We start from the raw sequence: 25802 nt of genomic DNA on the forward strand, positions 1-25802 counted from the left end.
ACCCCAGAGGATACTGGTCTATTATAAAAATATACAAATCTGAGTTCCAGGTGGTGTCGGAGCACTAGCTAAGTAAATATCTGAACCTTCGGGATCTGATCCCCATACAGAAACATTCTGATGCTCCCATGAAGCTATTTTTGTAGAATGCAAAATCATTATAACGTACTTACATTCCGGAAATCTTGTCAATTACTGCTGAGTCCGTTGAAATCAAAGTGCTAGAACAAAGACACTGACTTAACAGATGTGGGTAGGGTTTGAGTGGCCTTTATAGTGCCTTTGACGTGGTGGGAAGGAGCCTGCAGTCCAAGCCTGCTCAAGGGGAGTAGGAACGTGTGAGCTTCCTGGCTCAGAGGGAAATTCTAGCCACAGTGCAGTCCTGGGAGAAAAGGAAATCTGTCCAGTTTCATAAAGCCAGACCCTATCTCACATGGGAACAAAACTTAAAAATTACCAGCACGCTTTACTCATTTACCTGTGGTTCTTCACTTTTCATAAGAGCCAGAGTTGAACCTAGTATCTGCCTCTTGTGGTGAGGAGCTTTTGAGTCTCATTATAGGGGTAGGAGGTGCGGGATAGAAAGAAAGCAAGAAATTTAACCTCATCCCAAACAGCACTCTAAAGAGTAAGAGAAACTATGGCCAAGTTCTGGAAGGTCCTTCCCTTTAATTAAATCCATGACCCAACCTTGAAGGACCTCCCTGAGTTTCACTATCTGTTGGGCATGTGTGAATCTTTATTTTATAAGAGATACGTTCAAGATTCCTTCTGGTGGTATTTCTCTCTATGTTGAATTTTCTTAGTGTCTGAGGTTATTTTTAGCTGTTACTTCAGTGAGCTTCAAGGTTGCACGACCTGTTTTAACTGCCCGTGTCTCTGATTACTCCTTGCCATGACAGCATTTTCGTGTGATGCTCGGGAAAGAAATGAGATCTTTTCTTCCAGGCCTTTGACTCAAAGCAGAACTCTTGCATTTGTGACTTAACTCCAACTCAGATTACCTTCCTCTGAAAGACTTGCTCTATTTTTCTTAAACCACCATACAAACAGTGACTGGAACTTGAGGGTTGGGAACTTGAAGGACTTTGCTTGACATTCCTTCCCCACCCACGTTTTTAGAAGACTAATTCCTTTAATCCGAAATCACAATCTTTAAAAGAAAGTTTTTTTAAGTTTTCGTCTTTGAGAAAGGATCGCACTGAAGTAAAGGGATTTAGGCCTTTTAAAATTATTATTATAAAAGTCACAGTGTTAAAAATGTGGGGGTAGAGGGTGGAAACTACTACCTTTTAATCTCACCCTTAGCACATGCCACTTTGGTTTTTGCTTTCTAATCTGCCTTGGAATTTTTTTTTATCATTGATTATGCATTAACTTTTTTTTTAATTTAGCATTATATAAGAAGTAGTTTTCTATTGTTGCATTTTGCTTAAGTGGTATAAACATATTAAGACCCCTTTACCTGAAGCTACAGAATCTCTTTCAACTAAAAACAACAAAGTAAAATGTCATCTTACGTGTTGAGCAGTTCCCTGACAGTGTTATTTCCATTCACATCGTCCCTGTGATCTGGGACCTGAAGGAGCAGTGAGTGATTCCCTTTGGTCCGCAGGCAGATGGTGGCAGCAGTGCTACCAGTGTCCCTTGTCAGTACTTACTGCAAACCTGTGTGACGCGTGGGTCATTACGGTCTTCTTGCACTTGAAGAAGCTATTTTAAAAGCCAGCCTGTAGCAGGTACTCCCTGAGCTGCCCTTTCTTGGCTTCATGGAGAATCAGAGGTCATGTTCTTCCTCCTCCTGGCCATGGGGGTTGTTGGGGTTGATCACGAAATCTTGCCCAGACACTGCAGCAAGAACTTGCCTTGGGATTTGGCAGGAAAACCCAAACCTTCCCATTTGTACTCTCCCTTTGGGAGACCTGGGTTCATCCCTGGGTTGGGAAGATCCCCTGGAGAAGGAAAAGGCTGCCCACTCCAATATTCTGGCCTGGAAATTTCCATGAACTCTATAGTCCATGGGGTCACAAAGAGAGACACGACTGAGTGATTTTCACTTTCCCTTTTCACCGTTCTTCATACCCTGCACTTAGGCCAGCTGGCACTTGGGTTCCTTGGGAGTGTGAGGAGCTGTGTTACGGTGATGCTTCTCGATTCTCGGTGTAGTATGGCTCTTCTCGAGGCAATAGGAGCACATGAAGGCAGTAGTGTCCACGGCACTCACAGCATTCACGTGGCTCTTCTTCACAGTCCAGTGGAAAAGCCCCTGGGAGTGGAAAGAAGTCTTGCCGGGGGCTTCCTGTACCTCCATGGTGTGTGCCAAGAAGCCCTGTGGCTGCATCCGAGCTGTGGGGTGAGCACCCGGTGTCGCTTGTCATTTCACCAAGTTCAGCAGCTCCTTCTAATTCTTCTGAGTTTCTTGGTATAGGTTTTGTGCTTTAACTTTTGTAAGCCTTGGTTACCCTTATGTATTGATAAAGATGGGGATTGAGTAGGTAGACAATCTCACAGGTCTAAAAATTTTCATTCTTTGTTTACTGTTGTTTGGGACAAGTTTTCTCATGATGAGAATCTTATCATCAGGAAATGTTCTTTGAAGCCAGTTACATGGTTTTCTGTATTTTCTTAGCCATGTACATGGTCTGTCACCCAGGTATGAGCTTCCTAAAGATCAATTTTATTTTTTCCCAGTTTCTAAAATGGAAAGTTGTGCTGAGTGCCTGCCCATGGTGTCTTTCCCTAGCACCAGAGTCACGAAGCTCTGTTGCTTGCATCCTGGCTGGCTGTGTGGCTGGGACAGGTGTTCTGGCTTCTTGTACCATGGCTTACTCATTTGAATGCTTGACTCCCTTGTTTATTTTGTCTCCTTGACATAATCAAGAACTGTCAGCAGATTGTTTTCAACGTGTGGAGAAACCCAGAAAAGAAACTGAATTGTAAATTCTGTATTTTAAGAATTCCTTTTTAAAAAATCATTTTTATTATCGTTATAACAGACACAGGAAGAATCGCGAGGCAGCCAGTGAGCTTCTGATGAGACTGAAGGACAACAGGGATCTTCAGAAATTCCTGCAAGACTGTCAGGAGGTACATCGCCCTTTAACGCCTCATTTCCTCTTTTCTAACAAGAGCCACCAAGCATTTGGCAGAAGAGCCCTTGGGATTGTAAAATGAACTGAGGCCAGAAATTCACATCACTTATATAATTTGCAGGTGGGGCAGTGTCAGTTCTCCAGCCTACAAGCTACCACTTAGAGTAACCAGATTATTACAGTCTAGAACTGTGCTGTTCAACACAGCAGATACTAACCACATGTGGCGGCCTCATTTTAAATGGAGTTAAGACTGTAGTTGTTCTATCACGCTGGCTGTACTTTAAGTGCTCAGCAGCCAACTGTGATTCATGGCTGCCATATTGTATGGACAGTGCAGATGTAGAACATCACCATGGTCAAAGACACTGATATTCTCAAATATTCTATAGCCTAAAAGCATCTATTATTTAAAATAAGGCAGAGTTACTAGTAGGGAAGGAAAGAAATGAAAGGAACTGCAGTTGGCTACCGAGGTAAGAAGAAAGATTTCAAAAATACACACGGTTTTCTTACTCACTGAAGACCTTGAAATATCCATCCTTCAGTCTCCTGCCAAGAGCAGTAATCCTGATCTCAAACTCTTGACTTTTAACATGTGGTATTAATCTGATGATTCTCAAACTGTTTCATACTCCCCTGATACATGCATAAACAAACTGGGAAAACTAAAGTTAGCCAGTAAAACGCAACCTCTCTGCAAGCTGGTTGGAAGGAAGCATCTAGCTGACTTCACATGCATGAGATCACAAGCACATCATATTTCACTATCCACCAGAGAACCATGGTGAGACTCGGTCGTCTCTAGTTTATTAGACTAAATCTCATCAGAGGCAGAAGTGGAATGAAAAATATCCAAGGGAAGCTGTAGGGATCTTGGGGAAGGGGAACTGGAGATGGAGAGGGGAGGATCCAGGTCATATGCTAAGAATATGACCAGACTCTTCACGAATCCTTTGCATGCAAACTTGTAGCTGTGTGTTAACTATGGCTCTTATAACAGTTGAATCAGAGCCAGAGACAGAAGCAATCCTTCGTGTCCATTAAACTGCTCTCTTACTGTGAATCTTAAAATGGGTGCTCCAGCAGCTAAACCTTATGAAGAAAGCAAAGCCCCTCAACTGTGTGGCTTAGGGTCTGTTGATGTTCAGGGCCACGCTGATGAATCTGGGTCACTGGAGGGGTTTGCCTGAAGCCAGACAGGCGAGGCCAAGAGTGCCTCTTCAAGTCACTCCCGAGCATGAATAACCCATTTGAATAGGATGCTTGTTTAAAGAGGCATTCATGTCTCCAGACAAGACCCAGGGAAGAGTAATGGATTCAGGGTTAGCTGTGTAGAGTCGCATGATGTGCTGCAGTGAATACCAAGTGGCCCTTCAGCCCTGGAGGGAGTGAAAAGTTGTCAAGAGACGTTTGCAGCCTGGGCTGTGCCCTCCCCAGATTGGAAGTCCCTGAAGTACCTTAACGTTGCCCCTGAAGCCCCACCAGTGACTTGTTTTAACCTCACATCAGATGGGAAGGGGGTCTGCTGGGGAAACCAGTGGGACCCCATCCCTTTGCTTAAAGAACAGATTACTGAGATGAAATCCATTGACCTGAGCATGGTGAAATCTGGACTGAATTTAGGGAAAAGAATGCCAGGAAATAAGCAGGAAGTGAGGGGACAGAGGAACCTTTGAGAGAGGCTCAGTTGAAATTTCCAACCTCTGATTTTCCACTCACATCCGTGTGGATTCATAAATAGAAACATGTGGGAAAAGTAAGTAGATAAGATGTAGTCCTTCCAAGTAGAATCACAGGAAATAGTTTTCAGTAGATCTTTAGATCTTTGTTAATTCTTGTTCCAGATGAGCGTCCTTGGTTATAAGGAATTTACTCCCTAACACACACCAGTGACCGATAGGCACACCCAGAGGGCTCAGCCCTGTGTGATTGCCCCTCCAAGAGTGCCCAGAGGTTTTGGCCGGGCTTCTTCGTCCTGGAGATGATTTGCAGGTCTCTTTGTGACTGCTGTGTCAGGTCTCCCTGGCTTATCTATTTTTTCTTTCCTTGAACCTTGTTAAAAGTTAATACAACCATAGGATCTGCTGGGGGTACCACCTCAGCATATATAGTTTACAAATAAAGACTGAATTTAGGTCAGATTTGTCAAAATGTGTCAAAGTGTTAGTCACTCAGTCGTGTCCAACTCTTTGTGACCCTATGGACTGTAGCCCGCCCAGCTCCTCTGTCGGTTCAATTCTTCAAGCAGAACTACTGAAGTAGGTAGCCATTCCCTTCTCTAGGGGTCTTCCTGACCCAAGGGTCAAACCCGGGTCTCCTGGATTACATGCAGATTCCTTACTGTCTGAGCCACCTGGGAAGCCCAGTAGTTTCTACAAAGTGACAGAATTTAGGTCAGGTTTGGGGGCTTCAAAACCCTTGGTGTAGAAGTACCAGCAAAGGGTGCTACTATTATTAAGGAATATTCTTCTTTATTAATTGTCCATTATTTAGCCTCATTAAAATACGCCCGTTTTAAACCAGAATCTCTGAGAAGGAGTCTGTGGGTGGACTAGCCCTACATATGAAAACCTACTTCTTACTGTGTTGGTGGATACTTACAGAGCACCCAGAAGTCAGATTTAATGCTGCTGCTTGCTGTTGGTACTGTTCAAGGTCTAGGAAATCCAGATGGTCTCCTTGCCACACCCGCCTCCTGGTTGGTTGGAGGCTAGAGGAGGCTGGGTTGTAAGCTCTGCCATTGTTGCCACCTACCACAAATATTTCCCGGAGCGGGGAATTCATTGCTGCAGTGCAGGGAGGATGAGCTGCTGCTGCTGCTGCTGCTAAGTTGCCTCAGTCGTGTCCGACTCTGTGCGACCCCCTAGACGTCAGCCCGCCAGGCTCTCCCATCCCTGGGATTCTCCAGGCAAGAACACTGGAGTGGGTTGCCATTTCTTTCTCCAATGCATGAAAGTGAAAAGTGAAAGTGAAGTCGCTCAGTCATGTCCGACTCTTAGCGACCCCATGGACTACAGCCCGCCAGGCTCCTCTGTCCATGGGATTTTCCAGGCAAGAGTACTGGAGAATCCCATGGATGGAGGGAGGATGAGCAGGGCCTAGCTAATCACAGTTATAGATGGCAATGCAAAGAGCATCATGTTTTTTGTGTTGTTATTTTAATATGATACCCTGAAAAATGAGTGATTTAAAAAGTCCTGCTTTTCTATTCTATTCCTTGTCTCCATACCTCCTGTTTTCTGAAACTGATTTCTTCCTCCCCTGGAGGGCAACGTAACTAAACATGGTGGCACCGGCATAGCGGGTTCAGCGCTTTGCTTTGAGCTTAATCCAGTAATCAAAGCATTTGTTCCTATCCTTTTCCAATCTGCACAGTGTTCTATTCTGCAGAGAATGAGCATATTCTTAAATGACCTTTGTCAATGCCCACGGGTAATAACTATGGGTCTGATTCCAGAATGCTGGTAGAGGTCTGATGAACTAGCAAGTTCCACAGCTCTGTCTCATTGTGCTGTGTCACATGCTGCTTTATCTGTAGGATGATGTGTTCAGCAAAGAGCAGATTTGTTTATAAGCCTCTGATTTTTATGTGGCTCCTTTTTCTTTTAATCTCTCTTGGGTAGGTGGTTATGAATAGAGCAAATATGTGGATGTCCTTTGCACTTTGGATCGTTGCCATTTATTATGTTTAGTGTGCACGTGCAGAATACAGGGTAAAGTTTTTCCATTTGCTTTCCTCTTAACATCTTTTCTCCTTAGATTGAATAGCCTTAGCCTTTCAGGCCTTAACTACTCAGATACCTGGAAGGGAAGTAGGTGATTCTTTTAAAGTAGGAAATTCAGTGCCTTGGTTGTTGTGTAACAAATCTATGGTCCTTGCTTACCAAGGGCTTTATAGGACTTGCCGTTTTTTCCTTAATAGAGAGTGACATCAAAAATCTCACTACTTTTGCTTTTGATCCCCCTCCCTCCCATACATGGTGGTTGGTCTCCTGAAAGGGGTAGGGAGGGTGCCTGGGGGTTCAGCCACAAGCAGAGCTGGGGTGCTCCCGGGACCTGCATCCCCCTCCTTGACGTGGTTCCCAGAGAACAGACTTCGTGTTGTGGGAGCCCTCTTATGGGGAAGCCTCTCCCAGCAGCTGCCCAAAGTGCAAGGGAATGGCCTCAGAATGGTTGGTTGTGTAGGGGTTTATACACCATTTCTAAACCCTTGGTGGTGGGCCCATGACACAGTTTGGGTGCAGATTTGTTATGGCAGCAGCTGGTGTAAGAGTGGCTTCTTATGGTCACATGGAAGAAGGGCACTGCCCCTGAAGACTTACTGGCTTCTGGTTCCAGGCTGACCCTGCGTTCGTTTGCGTATCTTCCAACTGGGCAAACTGAAGCTCTCTCTTCCTGGTAGGAATTAGGACCCTGGTGTGGCCAACTGCAGGCAGGCAGTGAGGAGCCAGGCAAGTTGAGATGAGAGCCAACAAGCGGAATGTGTCCATGGCCTGGGCTAGGTTCAAATCTGTCAGTGGCCAGCAGCGTCTGTGAAGAGGCTTCCCAGAGTTCAGATCCAAGCAAACACGCTGGGTCTCAGAATCCAGTCCTGTGAAGTGTTCTTGATCTTAGTCAGTCCTGTGAAGTGTTCTTGGTCTTCTACAGACAGAGGCTGTAGAAGAAAAGATGAAGGTGACTGAAACATGAAGGGAGCTAAGAGGGCATCGTGGTTGCCTCTTAGCAAGCAAGTTCCTCATGCTGTTTGTCATCCCCGTAGATAATGTCCGTGAAGAAGAGGGAGGGTTGAAAGAGTAGGCACTTTGGTTTCTTTTATAGTAGAATTAAAAGAGTAGAAAGATTACCAAATGTAGTAGAGACAGTTAATCTTGTTTAGCATGGTATAGCTAGCCATGGGTATTTGAAAAAGAAAGAAGGTTGTGACTTAGCTTGCTTAGCACAGAATTTTAAACACAAGTGTCTGGAGGGAAAGCTGGTTAAGAGTGCCAAACAGTTTGAAAGCTGGCTCAGCGTGCTTTCTACACTTCTGGATTTATTGTTAGATGCATAGTTTGGAGCAAATCTCAAGTACAGCACCCATACAGTGAAGATAGCTGTTGTGCTTTTTACACTTCTGGATTTATTGTTAGACGCATAGTTTGGAGCAAGTCTCAAGCACAGCACCCATACAGTGGAGATAGCTGTTGAGACGGGTTAGAGTTGTAAAGTGAACGTTTGGTTGTCTGTCGACGTGGAAACATGGTGCTGCGCCTAACAACGTAACAGCTGTTTTCAGGCAGAGAAACGGCTGGTGTCTGTGATCACAGTCTCTGAACCTGATTTTTTTCTTTCCTAGCTGTCTCTCTGGATCAATGAAAAGATGCTTACAGCCCAGGACATGTCTTACGATGAAGCCAGAAATCTGCACAGTAAATGGTTGAAGCATCAAGCCTTTATGGCAGAACTTGCTTCCAACAAAGAATGGCTTGACAAAATCGAGAAGGTGAGTCTAGGGATTGATGGTGCTCCATCGGTGTGGCTGTGGTGAGAAAACTAACGGGGTGGAAATGAGCTCCTTTGTATTTAGCGTGTTTTCCAGCATATTTGAGTCCTATTTGACCACATACGGAGTTACACAGCCAGGAGCAGTCCCACTTTTCACCTCCCAACTCCTACCTTCAAGCCAGCAAGAAAGGAGACAAGCAGAAACGCAACCAGGTGGCACAAAATGCCTGCCTTATCTTGTAAAGAATCCTAGGAGTTGAGTTTCTGTTGTGTGTCTCCTCTGTTGCACTTGATAGACTGCCAGCCCCTGGGGCAGCATCCTCACTCTGTTGATCATATTATGTGTGCTGGACTGTGACAGACACTGAGTGGATCCACAGAACTTAGAAATATTATGTATTTTAAATTTCTCATTTTAATAATTTAAACTGTATTGTTTTGGCACAGCAAGATTCTCTGCTGTGTAACTGAACATGAATGTGACATTCCCCACCCTCCCTTCTCTTCCTTCATATGCTATATTGTTTCAAAATCTTAACAGTTTAAGTGTTAAGGTCTCTTGGGATGATGTGGAAGGGATGAAGTTTTAGGTTACTGGCAATAAGTATCCCAGAGCCCCAACCATCACTTGCTGCTCCATGCCTGTGAAAACCAGTCAGGCCATCACTGATTTTGTCGAGCAGTAATTCCATATAGAATGACTTGTTTGTGTGTGCAAATGTGTGTGTTGAGTGAATAGGTAACTCATAATTCAAATATGTCAGGCTTGTTTTTCACAGTGACACCTGTTCTGCAAACTGTATTTATGTGTGTTTTCCAGGAGGGAATGCAGCTCATTTCAGAAAAGCCAGAGACAGAAGCCGTGGTGAAGGAAAAACTCACAGGTTTACATAAAATGTGGGAAGTCCTTGAATCCACCACACAGACCAAGGCCCAGCGGCTCTTCGATGCGAACAAAGCCGAACTCTTCACCCAGAGCTGTGCAGATCTGGACAAATGGCTGCATGGCCTGGAGAGTCAGATTCAGTCTGACGACTATGGCAAAGACCTCACCAGCGTCAACATCCTTCTGAAAAAGCAGCAGGCAAGTGCCTGGGCTGGCGCACCACAGGCTGTTTCCCCACTGTGGTCCTGCTGGTCTCAACTCGCCCACCATGTCCTCAGACATTCGCTTGGAGTGGGCTCTGGTGGTGGCATCAGGGGACATTTCCAGAATCAATTTGGAAAGACACCATAGGAGTACTGGGGTCCATGCATGGGAGTATATTTTCATTATCATCTTAGTTGATAGATGGTATCACCACTTAGCAGTATGGTGAATGTTCACTTCATCTAGTTCCACCGTTTACTTGAAGAAAAGTTACCATGTTTGCATCCTCATTGTATAATGTCTAAATATGTGATAGTTATCTGAGTGGTTCAGGGCACTTCTAGATAATAAGCGAAATTTGGGGTTTTTGGATAACAATAGAGTCCTTCTCGGAGAAGGCAATGGCACCCGACTCCAGTACTCTTGCCTGGAAAATCCCATGGATGGAGGAGCCTGGTAGGCAGTCCATGGGGTCGCTAAGAGTCAGACATGACTGAGCGACTTCACTTTCACTTTTCACCTTCATGCACTGGAGAAGGAAATGGCAACCCACTCGAGTGTTCTTGCCTGGAGAATCCCAGGGATGGCGGAGCCTGGTAGGCTGCCGTCTGTGGGGTTGCACAGTCGAACACGACTGAAGTGACTTTGCAGCAGCAGCAGAGTCCTTCTAAGAGCAAATGAATTTACATTGATGAGAGGAAATAGCTGTGATAAGATTAAGCAAGCAGGTTGGTGGTAGTATCTTTCAGGAGCTCCCCAGGCTGAGTTTGCAGTGTGTGGCCAAGTGCTCCCCTAGCTAAGAGAGCAGTCAGTGTATTTGCCAGCCCCTTGTCTCTGGGGAGAGCAGTGTGGTCTTCCCAGGGTTGTGTTTCCTGGGCAAGACACCTCTGCTATGCTTTCGCCCTTTTCCCTCATGTAAGACAGCAGTTAGGCTGTCTTCAGCTGCTATCGAGTATTTTTTAAAAAAAGAATCAGTTTTCTGATTAAAGCAATTGAGAGGAGATGGTTAACGTTAGCTATCCTTCTGGCCTAAAAGAACTGGAAACTGAAGACCTGACTCCTTCCTGGTGATTAAGCTGGCTTTCAGTGTCTCTGTGACTTCTGAACAGGCAGATGGAGACCATCCTTTCCCCATAATTAATTATTTCCCCTGTCATTTGCCTCTGAAGTTCCTAGATAAACTTGACTATTGCTCCCAAGTTTAAAAATCCTTAGAAAGGGAGGTTTTTGTTTTGTTTTTTGGAAAAATCAGCTGACAAAGTGGAGCACTAGTTTCTGGCTTGCTAGCCATGCAGAACCATTTCTTGGGCTCTCCACTGTATCAGTTAATATTCCCAAGTCTTCTGTTTTGGTCAGTACCAAAGGGGAGCATGTAAAATCACTGTGTTTCCTTTGTCTCGGGTGTGAAGGTGGGTGTGTCTTCCATCTTCAGATGCTGGAGAATCAGATGGAGGTGCGGAAGAAGGAGATAGAAGAGCTCCAGAGCCAGGCGCAGGCCCTGAGCCAGGAGGGGAAGAGCACGGACGAGGTGGACAGCAAGCGCCTCACCGTGCAGACCAAGTTCATGGAGCTGCTGGAGCCCCTCAACGAGAGGAAGCAGAACCTGCTGGCCTCCAAGGAGATCCATCAGTTCAACCGGGACGTGGAGGACGAGATCGTGAGTGCCTCCTCGCATGGCTGACCTGCATCCCGGGTTCCCACTGCCGTACCTGGCCTGCCTCAGTCCCTGGGTGGGCTGAGTTGTCACAGTCCTGCACTGTGTCCACACAAAATACACCTCCGGATTTCTGTCTAGTTTTCTAAGGATAAATTGAGGGCTTTAATGCCCCAGAACAATCGTTTTAACAACAAATAATAGGGATTCCTGGAGAGTCTGGCATTGTGGATAAAAGTAAGGTCTGGAAGACTAGCCTGTACCCTTCATTGGAGAAGGGCAGGCTCCCTGGGCCGCCCCTCCCAGTGGGGTAGTTGTTTATTTCTTCTTTTTTAAAGAATTCTTATTAAAGTATAATTGATTTACAATGTTGTATTTCTGCTGTACAGCAAAGTGACTGACTTACAGATACATATATTCTTTCCCTTTATGGTTTGTCACAGGACATTGAATGTAGTTCCCTGGGTTGCACTTTAGGGTCTTGTTGTTCATCCCCCACTAGGGTTGAACAGGCTTCCTCTCCCATACTGGCCTCCTTGCTCTCCCCTCCTGCCCTTGTCTGCATCAAATATTTGTTCCTTTTGAGTGGCCCTGACCACCTGTTTACAATTCCTTCCAGTTGTGGGTTGGAGAGAGGATGCCTTTGGCGACCTCCACGGATCACGGCCACAACCTCCAGACTGTGCAGTTGTTAATAAAGAAAAATCAGGTAAGCGTGTCTGCTGGGGCGAGCTCCACGGTAGGAGGCAGAGAAAGGGGAGCTCAGAGGACAGGCAGGTTCTCCTCGGCCTCAGGGCCTGGCACAAGCAGCGTGCTGCTGTGGCTCAGTGAGCTTTGGGTGTGTATTCCCCAATCGAACAGACCCTCCAGAAGGAGATCCAGGGGCACCAGCCTCGCATCGATGACATCTTTGAGAGGAGCCAGAACATCATCACTGACAGCAGCCTCAACGCCGAGGCCATCCGGCAGAGACTGGCTGACCTGAAGCAGCTGTGGGGCCTCCTCATCGAGGAGACGGAGAAGCGGCACCGGCGGCTGGAGGAGGCGCACAGGGCCCAGCAGTACTACTTCGACGCGGCTGAGGCTGAGGCGTGGATGAGCGAGCAGGAGCTGTACATGATGTCCGAGGAGAAGGCCAAGGTGAGGAAAGAGGCTGAGCCTGTCCCTATGCCCGGGGAGCCTCTGACTCAGACCTGAAGCTTGTGCTGCTGGGGGTGGCATCCTCGTGCAATGTCTGATTGTTGCCTTGTTTACGGGGGCAGCGTGGTGGACATAAGTGACTGGAACCTGGCTATTTGCCCCTTGGTACAGAATTTTCTTTTCTGAATCATGGTATTTATCTGCTCTCCCCTTTTTTAAACAGAAATTTGCCAAAGATTGTCTTTTACAATATACTAGATGCTTTTGAGACAGTTTAAAAGTACTTGAAAGTACTCCAACCAGAATGCTATCATCTACATCTGTTAGATGTGGAGAGTTTTTCCAGCCAAGACACACTTGGTTTTCCTGGGCTTCGCCTCATATATCTCAGGGTCCTCGTCACTGCACCACCCTCATGGCCATCTTTCAGAGGCTCCTGCAGCCCAGTCCGCCTTGCCACCCCTGAGATGCTCCGTATTCCGCTGCCCATATCGCACTTGGGGCTTTTTTTCTCTCTACCAAGTCCTCCTCCTGCTCCCCTGTGCTGTGCAGTCAGCCGGTCCCGCTTTCAGGTAGCTTGGATTTGGGGGTGGGGGGCGGCTGTGGGTGTGACGGTCCCCTGTCTGTACAGGATGAGCAGAGTGCCGTCTCCATGTTGAAGAAGCACCAGATTCTGGAACAAGCTGTGGAGGACTATGCGGAGACGGTGCACCAGCTCTCCAAGACCAGCCGGGCCCTGGTGGCCGACAGCCATCCTGAAAGGTGCGTGCCACTTCATGAACGTGAGACTGGCCTGGCAGTTCCTCCTGGTCAGGGCCTCCTGCTTGAGTCTTTGGGAAGATTTTTAAAACAGACCCAATAGGCCTGTGCTGAGCAGAAAGGGTGGGCTGTTATGTGATAGGTGCTTGCTCTCACGGGTTAACTGTCTCCTGCTGGCCAAGCCCTATTGAGAGATTATTGGTGTTGTGAGTCAGGAGTGCAGATGGATTTGCGTGGGTATACAGGGCGATAGGAGCACCTACGCTTGGGTTTAGAAAGTCATCCATTTTGGGGAAGTGTTGTAGTAGAGCGGTGTGTGTATGCTCTTAGTTGCTCAGTCATGTTTGACTCTTTGCAACCTCATGGACTATAGCCAGCCAGGCTTCATGGGATTCTCCAGGCAAGAATACTGGAGTGGGTTGACATTCCCTTCTCCAGGGGATCTTCCCAGCCCAGGGATTGAACCCAGGTCTCCTGCATTACAGGCAGATTCTTTACCATGTAAGCTACCAGGAATCGCATAGTAGAGCAATGGATAGGGATATGTGGACTTGTGAAATAAAAGAGCTTCCAAGAGAACAAAATGATGCCACTCTTAACTCTTATACTTTGAGTCTTGATAATGCCTCAGGAATAAGAAAAAAGAGTGTGTGGCACCCTGCCCTGTTACGTACCAGACTGACACACTCACTGCAGTGGTAGCCATTTTAGGCTTTCTCTGGAACTGCCTTTTGTGTCTCAGACAGACAGGGATTGGCTTTGGGCATTAACCAAGGCAAGTTGGAGGTGAGGTCCTTGGCTGTCTTGGGATGAGGCTCTTTCAGGAAGGTGGCCTTCCTCATCGCCAAGGCTGGGCATCAATGAGTCCTTGTCTGACCACTTACCTGCTGGAAGGCTGTCCTTGAGAGAAGTTAGAAGCAGGGTGGCGGGGTGGATGCTGCTCCCCCAGGACCCAGGAAATGGGAGCAGCAGGGCCCGCCTTCCTGGCAGGGAAGAGCGTACAGCCCAGAGAAGGTCAAATGCATGCAAACGGGGATGTCTTCTGTCCCTTTGGCAATGTAGCCCGTGAGAACAGAGGACGGCTCCTGCATCCTAGGCTAATAATTTTTTAACGTCAAAGGAAATCCTGACATTCAGAGCCATCAGTGCAGAGCATTTTGATTTCTCTCCCCACCCTCCATCATCACAGTCAGGGTGGCCTTTGTCCTTAATGACTGTGTTTTGTTACATGTTGGTGTTCTGTTACCTGAAGTTGAGGTCAAAGTTGACTTTTATTTTGGGCTAACTGAGTTAACCTTCAGATTCCTTTGAGAAACTTTGTATAATGTGCCCTCCTGGCATTTGCCCTCATTTGCTGTCTCCCTGAAGAAAATATGGCATTTAAGGTCCGCCCCCATCTCACCCCGTCTCACACCCTTCAGTGAACGTATCAGTATGCGGCAGTCCAAGGTGGACAAGCTGTATGCAGGCCTCAAGGACCTGGCCGAAGAGAGGCGGGGCAAGCTGGACGAGAGACACCGGCTGTTCCAGCTCAACCGCGAGGTGGACGACCTGGAGCAGTGGATTGCCGAGAGGGAGGTGGTCGCGGGGTCGCATGAGCTGGGCCAGGACTACGAGCACGTCACGGCAAGTAACACAAGCAGAACTCGGGTGGGCGTGCAGCACACAGTGGGCTGTGGAAGGCCCCTTTCGTTCCCTGTCTGTGAGCAGAGGAAACACTCCAGACTCGAGTCAGAGGTCATGGGGTTTCATTTCAGCTGGGCACTTTTATCATCAAGCAACTTGGAAGTTGTTGTGTTGGAGCTGTGCCTTTCTCTGCTGCCATGTGTGAGAAGGAAGCCTGATTGACATGAGGCTTTGGATCTGACATCTGTTAAGTCAGGTGTTTTTTTCCAAAGGTGTTCAAGTGATCAGTAAATGATGTGTTCATAGTGGTCTCTCTGGTTTCTTTATGCCCATCCCCATTTCAGATGCTCCAAGAGCGATTCCGAGAGTTCGCCCGGGACACGGGGAACATTGGGCAGGAACGCGTGGACACAGTCAACCACATGGCAGACGAGCTCATCAACTCCGGACATTCAGATGCCGCTACTATTGCTGAGTGGAAGGATGGGCTCAACGAGGCCTGGGCCGACCTCCTGGAGCTCATTGACACCAGAACACAGATCCTCGCTGCCTCCTATGAACTGCACAAGTTTTACCACGACGCCAAGGAGATCTTTGGGCGCATCCAGGACAAACACAAGAAACTCCCCGAGGAGCTCGGGAGAGATCAGAACACAGTGGAGACGTTACAGAGAATGCACACCACCTTTGAGCACGACATCCAGGCCCTGGGCACCCAGGTAGGCGGGGTGCCACCCTGGGCCGGGGGGAGGTTCTCTTTCCATACAGTGTCTTTGTGCCCCTCTCAACATCTCCCTCCCTCCTTGGCTTCTCAAGCATGCCTCGGAGAACGGCCCAAATTAAGTGCACATGTGTGTGCACACACACACACACGTTAGCCATTATTGTAATGCTCCATTTAGGAGAACTTACCAGGCCATAGTGCTCTCTGTCCCATTTGCAGACACTGTCGGATATCCATCCTCCATGATTAAGATAGTAAACCAGATGTGCACACACATTTACAGGTTATGGACCTTCTCAACAAAAATTTGAATTCTGTTGGCATGTCCATCCAGAGTCAGCTTCCCAGGTGGTGCTAGCGGTAAAGAACTCATCTGCCAGTGCAGGAGACGTAGGAGACATGGGTTCAATCCCTGGATCAGAAGATTCCCTGGAGAAGGGCATGGCAACCCCCTCCAGTGTTCTTGCCTGGAAAATTCCACGAACCGAAGAGCCTGGCAGGCTACAGTCCATAGGGTCACAAAGAGTCGGACACGACTGAGCACATCCATTCACAATAATTTCCAAAATGATACCTTGTTGTTTTGCATCAACCAGAGTCTGAGTTATGTATTGGAGAATAGAGAAAACAAGATTCTAACGTTTTAGTGTGCCTGGCCCTTTCCCCTCTCATAGAGTGGTTAACACTCAGGCTTTGTTTAAAAGATTTCTGATAAAGTGGTAACAATATAACAGCAAGGATCTGTAGTGTAGTCACTTTCTAGTTCATATACTCATTTCTGCAGTTTCCTGCTCAGTCTTATATCTGTTAGATGAAAAATAAATTGTATCTGTTTTTTTCCCTTAAATTTCATGATCTTAGAGAAGTCTGTTTTATTAAAGATATCAGCCCTGAGGACATCAGAGGATTTGTTTTTGTCTTTCAGAAGCACATCAGTGATCTAGTACAGGGCTCAGCAGACTTCTGTAGAAGCCCAGATGGTCCATATTTTTGGCCTTTGTGGGAGATACAGTCCATTACAACTACTCTGCTCTGCCATTCTAGCATAAAGCAGCCATGGACAATCTGAAAATGGAGGGCGTGTCTGTGTGCCAACAAATCTTGGCACAAACAGGCAGCCTGGGTTCTGCCAGCCCCTGAAACCTAGTGTGTCTGCCTCCTTTGGTGTGCTCTGAGGGTTGCTCTATGGAGGGAACGCCTTTACTGCCATTCTCTTCCCCTTAATCTGCTCCTTATAGAAGGAAATGTAGGTCACAGGCACAGCTCCACTCAGATTAAGTGGCTTCACCATGTCCATCAAAGAGGTGGAAAATGTGGGGGGAATATTTAAAAGAAATATGTGGAGTGGCTGAGGGTCTGCATCAGGCAGAATTTAAAAGAGCCCACCATGCAGTGTGAGGGTTGCTAGTCTTTCCTTCAGAGCTGGCAGTCTCCCTGTTCAAAAGTTCATCAGCTTCCCATAAAAGGTCCTGGAGTTACCATGTGAGCATGTCAGGATCCTGAATGCAGTCTGATCTGTTGTGCGCTTGGAGCGAGGCCACTAGAGAAGGTGAGACCCAGGCCTGAATTGAGCTTATCTCACTATCTCTGGGAGTTTAATTTTCCTTTCTAACCTTGAGTTCCATAATGCTTTTAACGATTACAGCGTGTACAGAGCATACGCCATAGCAAGAACTCTATTTGTTGTTGTTTAGTCGCTCAGTTGTATCCAACTCTTTGTGACCCTGTGGACCACAGCATGCCAGGCTTCCCTGTCCTTCACTAACTCCCGGAATGAATGTTCTTTAATTATTGTTACCATTTCTAAAAAGCTTCAGAGAACTTCCACAGTACCTAGAAGGCTTACTAGCAGCAGGTCTTTCCTCTGCACCTATAAAATCATTTAGAACTTCAAGAGACTCCAGAAATGGGGAGTTGCTCTCACTGTTTCATTGAATTCCTTCACCATGTGAGGCTCAGAAAGATGAGGGAGCCCACTGCGAGTCCAGGAATACCCAGGGCAGGAATCTGCTGTCAAGCCTGATGGTGTACACCTCTCCGTACCCAATGGGCTAGGCCATTTCAGCCACAGAAGTGTGTGTGCCCCACCCCTCATGCACTAACAGCAGAACCAGAGCGTAAGGGAGGGCTTGTGGGTGGACTCCAGAAGCTGGCAGAGTTTGAGGCCAGCTGACCGCCATCATCCTCCATTCTTCGGGGAGCAGAGGACTGAGGGAGCTCAGTGATGCTCTGCAGGGACTTCTCAGACAGTAGTTCGTTCTCGTGCACATCCTACTGTTGCTGTCCTCGTCCATCTTGTTTTCTTGTTGTGAGAACAAATTAAAAACAAGTAGAGGCATAGGAAAAGGTTGTTTTTGGTTTTTTCTTTACTTATTTGGAAAGATAGGTTAGCCACACAGGAGACTGGGCTTCCCGGGTGGCACTAGTAGTAAAGAATTTGTCTGCCAGTATGGGAGATGCAAGATAGGGCTTCAGTCCTGAGTGGGAAAGATCCCTTGGAAAAGGACCCATTCCAGTATTCTTATCAGGAGAATCCTGTGGACAGAGGAGCCTGGCAGGCTATAGTCCATGGGGTCACAAAGAGTCGGACATGACTGAACACGAACACACATATGCACACACACACAGGACACTATCTATTCAAACAGTTTCCTAGGAACTTGCTTATTGTCATTTGAGTGTATACCTGAGCCATAATTGCAGAATACTTACAGAAGTCTCTTAGGATATGGAAATCAAATCACATATATGGCATTACTATTATGTACTTTATGTAAAACATAACAGAGGGTAATTTTTGGATAACAGATAAGCTGTGGTTAGGAGTTTCTCTCGTAAGGATGTATCCTCCCTCCACCCATCCCTATCACCCCCACCAAAAACATGAAAGCCTCTTCTTGTTTTTTCCCCTTTTTGCACAGAAAGTTGATATTCTGTACACTCTGTATGCTTTGCTTTTTCTGCATAGCCCCGTCATCTTGGAGCCCTTTTCCTAGAGCCTGTCCCCTGTCTTTATCGTGCCTGCCTGGGAGCCTGTTTGCCACATTTGCAGACACTGTTGGATGACCATCCTCGATAATCAAAATAAATCAGATGCACTCATACACATTTACAAGTTAAGGACCTTCTCAATAAGAATTTGAATTATATAATTACTGTTGACATAATTACAGGCACTGTGACAATAAATAACCTTACATGTATATCATTTCCTAAAAGTGTAAAAGTATATGTAGGATAAACTCCGCCAAGTGGAATCATAAAATCAAAAGGCACACACGTTTGTGGTTCCGGTGGGTACTGCCTGTGCCTTCTGTAGAAGCTGTAAGCTGTTTGTACCAGCAGTGGTGAGTCAGCTCACTGGCATAGACATCACGAAGCTTCCATTTTTGCCAAATGAGAGATGACAAATTACAGTATCTCCATGTAGCATCTTCTCATAAGACTTATTTTCATTCTTGTTCCCCAAAGCTTTTTGTTGAAATTTGGCTGTTAAGATTTTATCTTTGGCATCAGTTTTTATTTTTTCCAACTATGTTGAATGTGGCATTTTTGTTTTTCAAGTTGGAATAATCTGTTGTGGGAGCTCTTACAGGTGATATGTATGTACTGTTTCCAGCAGCAACATCACGTAGCAATGGAAAAGGCGTTTTCAAAATGAGTTGTTCTTGGCAGTTTTTCTCATTTGTGATAAGGAACACCTTCTATACCATGCAGGAGCAAATTAGGTATTTATTTTTGGTATGTGAAGGCGTACCGTGTGCTTCTGTACCAGCTTCACCCGCCGGGCCACCTCCAAGGACCTTTCCTGACCAGGGCTCCATCACTGGCCGGGGACAGTGTGCAGAGGGAACGGGCAGTGGGGGTGGTAGCACAGAGGCCCAGCTCTGGCCCGGCTCACCTCCCGGCGGCTCCACAGGTGCGGCAGCTGCAGGAAGACGCGGCCCGCCTCCAGGCAGCCTACGCGGGCGACAAGGCCGACGACATCCAAAAACGGGAAAACGAGGTGCTGGAAGCCTGGAAGGCCCTGCTAGACGCCTGCGAAGGCCGCAGGGTACGGCTGGTGGACACGGGAGACAAGTTCCGCTTCTTCAGCATGGTGCGCGACCTCATGCTGTGGATGGAGGATGTCATCCGGCAGATCGAAGCCCAGGAGAAGCCCCGGTAACGCTGCCTGCCTCCCTGACCAGGACCTTGCCCCAGAGCTTCCTGTCCAGAGGAGGGCGGGAAAGGGCCTGGGGGCGAGTGGGGCACCGCTGTTTCACTCTGCACACAGTTGTCCGGGAAGGAGGCGTCCAGTGTCATCAGGAGCCCTGTGGAGCCCTCCCTGGTCCTCCCCTACCCTGTCCCCAGGGTCCACGCTCACCCAGGCCCTCCTACCCTCGTCTGTGGGCCTCATGCCTCACAGCAGCCATGGATCTCGGGTCTGATTAGTGAATGTTACCCCTGGAACAAGATGGCTTTTCTGTGTCTGTTAGGTTAAAAGAATACTCTGTCCTTTCTTATGCACATTACTAAAGGTACCTCTGACCCTCCACGTCTGCTCTAATGGGGTCCTGGGATTTGTATTTAGTATTTGTCCTATATCTTCTCTTTGGCCGTGTTTCATGCAGAGCAGTGAAAAGAAACTTGTAGGTGAACAGGCAGGCATGCCCACAACGTCCCGTTCACTCCTGCTGGCTCCAGCCCCCACCATAATTGAGAAAGGGACTGTGCCCCAAGAGGAGAAATGTGGTTATTACATGTATGAAGCAGTTAACGTTTCCCTTGGTCATTCATGACTTCCAGTCAGTAGGTTTTAATGGATGAGAAGTCTTCATGGTGTCATTGATTTCTTAGCTGGTTTCTGCTCTGTCTTCATGTCTAAATAAGGAGACAGTATTTACTGCTCTTTGAAACACGTCCTGAACCTTTGGGAGTTCAGTAGGGCATGATCAGGGATGCCTGTTACTCGTCTGAACCTTCGTGAAGAGGATGAACTGGATTTTAAACTAGAAGTTTGAACAGAGATCCAGTGGTTTTTCTGGTCTCCATTGAGAAGAATGACTATAGCACAGACATATGCAGAGAAAAGTGGGCAGGCCACAAAGCTGGCCCTGAAATACTACTCTCTGCTGCAGCTCTGTGACCCAACCTGGGCTCAGACTGAATCAGACACCGTGCTGTCAGTTCCCATCAGAATAATTACGTGTTTAGAAACCTGCACGAGCATTTGAAAAGCTTGGTCTCATAAAGAAAGTATTATTTGTATAATTTTAGGGATGTGTCATCTGTTGAACTATTGATGAATAATCATCAAGGTATCAAAGCTGAAATCGACGCTCGTAATGACAGTTTTACGACCTGCATTGAACTGGGGAAATCCCTGCTGGCAAGGAAGCACTACGCATCTGAGGAGGTATGTGCTGCTTTGCTCTGGGGCCCAGGGGTGAGCGCAGCTGGTGTTCAGGTGTAGAATGCCTCTCTTGGGTGTGTATGTGTGTGTTGTACGTATGTATGTGTATGCGTATATATTTACACACACAGAGAAATCTGTGTTTGCATTCATACATACATAAGCACATGCTTACATGTATTTCAAAACTGCTTGCTTCTTTCTTGTGTGTTAGAATAAGGCGTTTAGGCAAGACTGTAGGTCTAAAACCAATCAATTTGTGGCCCAGAAGACAATTTTCAAGGACCATGGCTGAGGGTTCGTCACTCTCACTTCCTCCATCAGTCCTCCACATGGGTGACACCCCTTCTCTGTCCCCTATGCCGTAGATCAATTTGCTCTTTAGTGCATGATTGCTAAGTCAAGTTACGATGCTGGTGATACAGAGGTAACTGGCTATCAGTGTGAGGCCCCCTTCTAGGGCTCAGACGTGCCCTCAGAGAGCTTGGGGCTTGGCCCTTCTCTTCTGCATGTGTGCAACCCGGGAGCCCCGGAGTCTGGAGAGGGCTTGAAACGTTGTTGGCCACCTCACAATAGAGCAACTTTGGGTGGAGCTTGGCCTTCCTCCCAGCCCCCTGGGAAGGAACGTCGCCATGCTTTTCTCTCCTCTCTCCTCTCCTGGCACACAGATGGACTGAGTGGTCCTCTGATCTTTCCTATATTAGTGGTGATCTCTATGTAAAATGTGTTTTTCATACATAAAGTGGCCCATCAAGGGGCAGACTAGGAGGATGTGGTCCAACCTATTAAGATGTCCCTGGGGTCCTTCTTTTCTCACAGATCAAGGAGAAGTTACTGCAGTTGACAGAAAAGAGAAAAGAAATGATTGACAAGTGGGAAGACCGATGGGAGTGGTTAAGACTGAGTAAGGATATACCGAATTTCTCTGCTCTTTCTGGGTCCCCACTGAAAGCAAGCAAGTTTATTTACCTGCTTTAATTGGTTTGATACAGTGTTATCTCTTACTGACTTTTGGAGCCTCTCTGAATGTTTGTTTTTTAATATCTTATTTAACTCTTCCATGCTAGTAAGTATTTTTCAGTGGTCCCTGTGTCACCTTCGTTGTCTCGTTCCCATGATTGGCCTCAGTGCTGTGAGTGGTGTCAGGTGTGCAGGAGCAGCACGGGGACCACAGCCTGTGCCTCCCTCTGGGGGAGTGCAGTAAAGAGACCGCCACCCAAGTTATCTTGAGGAAGAATTGTTACTGCACAGTCAAGAAGGTGGAAAGTTGGCTTGGTTAGGTCTTAATGAAAGCTAACAATGACAAAGAATTCTCAGTGAAGCAGGCATTATTCTAAGTATTCTATATGTGTTTTCTTTATTTACTTTCCACAATAATTTTCTGAGGTAGGTTCTATTTTTAGTTTCATTTTATAGGAGAATGTGTGAGCTAACAGAATTTATAACATGCAGTATTGGGAGTAGGATTTATGAACACCAAAGGTAGTCCAACTGAAGCATCACGTACCATATTTACTGTATTCTGCCATTCTGTGCTTGGGCCTCCAGGCTTCAGCCTTATTCTCAGGTACCAGAAGTGCTTTCTAGAAGCAGAATCCGAGGGTCCTTTTCTAAAAAATGTTAGGCCTCATTTCTTGAGCGCCTCAGCTCAAGAAGTGCCGCTCTTGACCATTCTCTGGGTGAGAATTCGGTCTGTTAATCTCGCCCACTCCCTGGGCAGGTTCATTTCAGTTCAGCAAAGCCCAGGGTACACCCCGCACTGTGAGCTAGGCACCAGGTTGTGTGCTGAGCGGTCCTGATGAGGTGAAGGGTCCCTCGTGTGGTGCAGTGTTGGGGGCCACCAGTGTGATGCCGATGCTGCCCGCAGTGTTTTTCTTACCTGAGTGGCCCCAGGCAGTGCTGCTTAGTGTGTAATGAAAGTGCCGGCCAGCCCTAGCACAGACAGAGCAGGATCTGACCTGCCTTCTCACAGTGCAGGAGGTGGAGGTCACGCTGTGTGTCTCGAGTGGAGGACAGAATGCATAAAGCAGAAGCCCTGTAGCCCATACCATCTCCGTTTTGTGTCGGGCTCCCAGACCCTTCCCTCCCTTTCAACCCCCAAAGTAAAACATAGCACTTCCAACCCAGAAAGTGTGATCAGTGAATGGCTGCTCCATCAGGGTCGTCTGGTTGAACATAGGTTGTGAATTCCTGCAGGGCTCCAAAGCTTACTTCACTGTAGTAGGGCTGAGTGAGCAGAGCGTATACTCTGGTCCTTCATGGTCTTGTGGCAGCTACTGTTCTCATGGGGCTCTTTAGAACCTGTGCTGTGCTGGTCCAAATTCAGATGTGCTCCAAGTATAAAATTTCAAATACAGAAGAAAGACGGTGTAACACAGCTCAGTACTTTTTCTTTTTTTTACTGATTACATGTTGAAATAGCACTTTGATATATCAGGTTGTCTAAAATGTGCTTCTAAAATTAATTTCACCAGTTTTTAATGTGGCTAGTAGAAGTTGCATGTATAGCTCCCCTGATGTTTATGTGGACAGAGCAGGTCTGGACTAGACGGCTTGTGCAGGCAGCTGCCACTAGAGGGCAGCACCACCCCCGGCTGCCCAATCACCTGCCCACATTCTCACTCTTGGCTCTCCTGTGCAGTCTTAGAGGTCCATCAGTTCTCAAGGGATGCCAGTGTGGCCGAGGCCTGGCTGCTCGGGCAGGAGCCCTACCTGTCCAGCCGAGAGATAGGCCAGAGCGTGGACGAGGTTGAGAAGCTCATCAAGCGCCATGAGGCTTTTGAAAAGTCTGCAGCGACCTGGGACGAGAGGTTCTCTGCCCTGGAAAGACTGACGACGGTGAGTGACCCCTGGGAGCCGGGGTGCTCTGTGGTGGTTCCCGTGGGCAGCTTGCTTCCCGCTCACCTAGACCTGGGAGCTCATGTCATTGCCTTGTTCCTAAAAGCATGAAGTGTCTTCCTGGAATTGGTGTTTCTCTTGGTACTGGACCTGGGGAGACGGCCCAGGCTGACTGCCCCCTTAGTCACTTCCTGGGCATGGAGATCCGTGATCACTTGCTGTCTGGGCATTGATTGATTGGGGTTTGCTTTCCTCTTTTGATCTGATTTTCTTTCCTATATCTCATAGAAGCTGGTTCCTAGGGATCGTAGCCATACAGTTATCTTCCGATTTCAGAATTGGAATTCCCATCAGGCAGGAGTAGCTTATCCTAGACCACCAGGCTCTCCCCAGTCCTGATGATCTCTTCTGCCAAAATAAAGGCTTTAGAATAGGGCTTGCTCACTGGTGATCTCTCTCCCAAGACACTTGCACTGCTGGTGGAAAGCTGATTCTTTATGCTGTACAGAAATGGTGTTCTTCTTAGGATTCTGGGCTTCTCAGCTATGCATGTATACTTCTGTGCTAAAATGGAATGCTGTGGTACTCACATACTGCTCGTGAAATGGGGTAGTTTCAGTTGGACTAGTTTGTGGCTTTTTAAAATGTGTTATTGGGGTTTAGCTAAACCCAATCCCCACTGCAGCATAAGAAGCCTCGTTGGGAGTTACTGCAGTGCTGACTTAGTGGTGTTTGAGCTCTGATGGGAAGTCCGGCACGGACCTTCCCACTCAGCTGCTTTCTTCCTCAGTGAATTCAAAGGCTGCAGAGTTCATGTAGCAATTAAACTCAGTGTCCCAGTGCCACACACAATTCCCAGGGATTCAGCCAGCGTGTACAGTGGATCTGCTTCATCATGCAGACCTTGGTTTCCTGTGGCTTGGGGTTGTAGCCTCAGTTCCTATGACCTTGATGAGCTTTTGCTTAGGATGTCAGAGCTCCAGATTGTCCTGTGTGATCCAGTGTAGAACACTTAAAATACGGCTCACCTGGAACCATTTCCTTAAAAGAGGCAGAGTTTGGGGCTCTGCCAGACATCATGGTGTTCTCCCTCAGTTGGAGCTACTGGAAGTGCGCAGACAGCAAGAGGAAGAGGAGAGGAAGAGGCGGCCGCCCTCCCCCGAGCCGAGCACGAAGGTTTCCGAGGAGACTGAGTCCCAGCAGCAGTGGTGAGTCACAGGCAGCCCACCTGCCCGCACCCAGCTTCAGTGACAAGTGGGGTTTAGGGAGCACGTTTCTGAGCCTGTGCTGCGCTGTGCCCTTCCTGTCAGTCATTGCCTGTCAGTCATTCTGCAGGCAACATAGACCCCACACAGTCACATCTGAGAACACTGACTTGTCCATAGTAACATTGCTGTGTTGGCAGAGAAAGTGGAATGTAGACAGCACTCTCTCTGCTGTGCACACGTGTGTATACACACACACAACTTCCCCAGAAGTAAATGGATGGAGTGAACCACCTGGATTTCAGGCCAGTGACTGCATGGTGATGCTTTCTGAAAGTTCTGGGTGATTTCAAACAAAGGGCAGAAACTACTCTCTGTTTCTGAAAGGCTGAGTATTTTGCTGTGGTTAAAGCTCTGTGACAACTAATGCCACCTCTATGGGCACTGATGCCTGAGGTCTCACTCTATAGAGTCCATTTGAAACACTTGAAAATTTTTAGAAAGAAATCCCATTATGCGAAAGAGGGATGTTTATGTTTTTCTGAGAGAGAGGCTCTAATAAAGTTGATCTGTGTTCTCCCCCATCCTGCCTTACTCTTCTCTTTCTCCTCTTTTCTTCTTCCCTACCTTCCATCCTTCCCCATTTCCTCCTCTCCTCTCCTCCATCTTCTCTTCCCTTTTTTCCCAACAGGGATACTTCAAAAGGAGAGCAAGTTTCCCAGAATGGTTTGCCGGCTGAACAGGGATCTCCACGGGTTAGTTACCGCTCTCAAACCTACCAAAACTACAAAA

The 25802-nt window shown here is 47.2% G+C and overlaps 1 protein-coding gene and 1 non-coding gene across 11 annotated transcripts in view; one reads left to right on the forward strand and one right to left on the reverse strand.

Annotated features, from left to right (window-relative positions):
- SPTBN1 (spectrin beta, non-erythrocytic 1) overlaps nucleotides 1–25802 on the forward strand; it is a 213086-nt gene that overhangs the window by 177515 nt on the left and 9769 nt on the right. For all 10 annotated transcript variants that reach the window (XM_005212632.3, XM_059891290.1, XM_024998775.2 and 7 more), the window contains 15 exons: nucleotides 2997–3087; nucleotides 8431–8577; nucleotides 9400–9663; nucleotides 11102–11326; nucleotides 11943–12032; nucleotides 12185–12463; nucleotides 13095–13225; nucleotides 14644–14848; nucleotides 15193–15567; nucleotides 19492–19736; nucleotides 20832–20970; nucleotides 21787–21871; nucleotides 23609–23805; nucleotides 24901–25013; nucleotides 25702–25765. In XM_005212632.3, the coding sequence (XP_005212689.1) occupies nucleotides 2997–3087; nucleotides 8431–8577; nucleotides 9400–9663; nucleotides 11102–11326; nucleotides 11943–12032; nucleotides 12185–12463; nucleotides 13095–13225; nucleotides 14644–14848; nucleotides 15193–15567; nucleotides 19492–19736; nucleotides 20832–20970; nucleotides 21787–21871; nucleotides 23609–23805; nucleotides 24901–25013; nucleotides 25702–25765 (2650 nt within the window). The remainder of the gene's footprint in view (nucleotides 1–2996; nucleotides 3088–8430; nucleotides 8578–9399; nucleotides 9664–11101; nucleotides 11327–11942; nucleotides 12033–12184; nucleotides 12464–13094; nucleotides 13226–14643; nucleotides 14849–15192; nucleotides 15568–19491; nucleotides 19737–20831; nucleotides 20971–21786; nucleotides 21872–23608; nucleotides 23806–24900; nucleotides 25014–25701; nucleotides 25766–25802) is intronic.
- Nucleotides 13808–13880, reverse strand: MIR2297 (microRNA mir-2297). The gene has a single exon (NR_031091.1). It is a non-coding gene; the product is annotated as a microRNA mir-2297 (primary transcript).

The sequence above is a fragment of the Bos taurus genome, chromosome 11 (assembly GCF_002263795.3).
Source record: "Bos taurus isolate L1 Dominette 01449 registration number 42190680 breed Hereford chromosome 11, ARS-UCD2.0, whole genome shotgun sequence".
NCBI lineage: Eukaryota > Metazoa > Chordata > Mammalia > Artiodactyla > Bovidae > Bos > Bos taurus.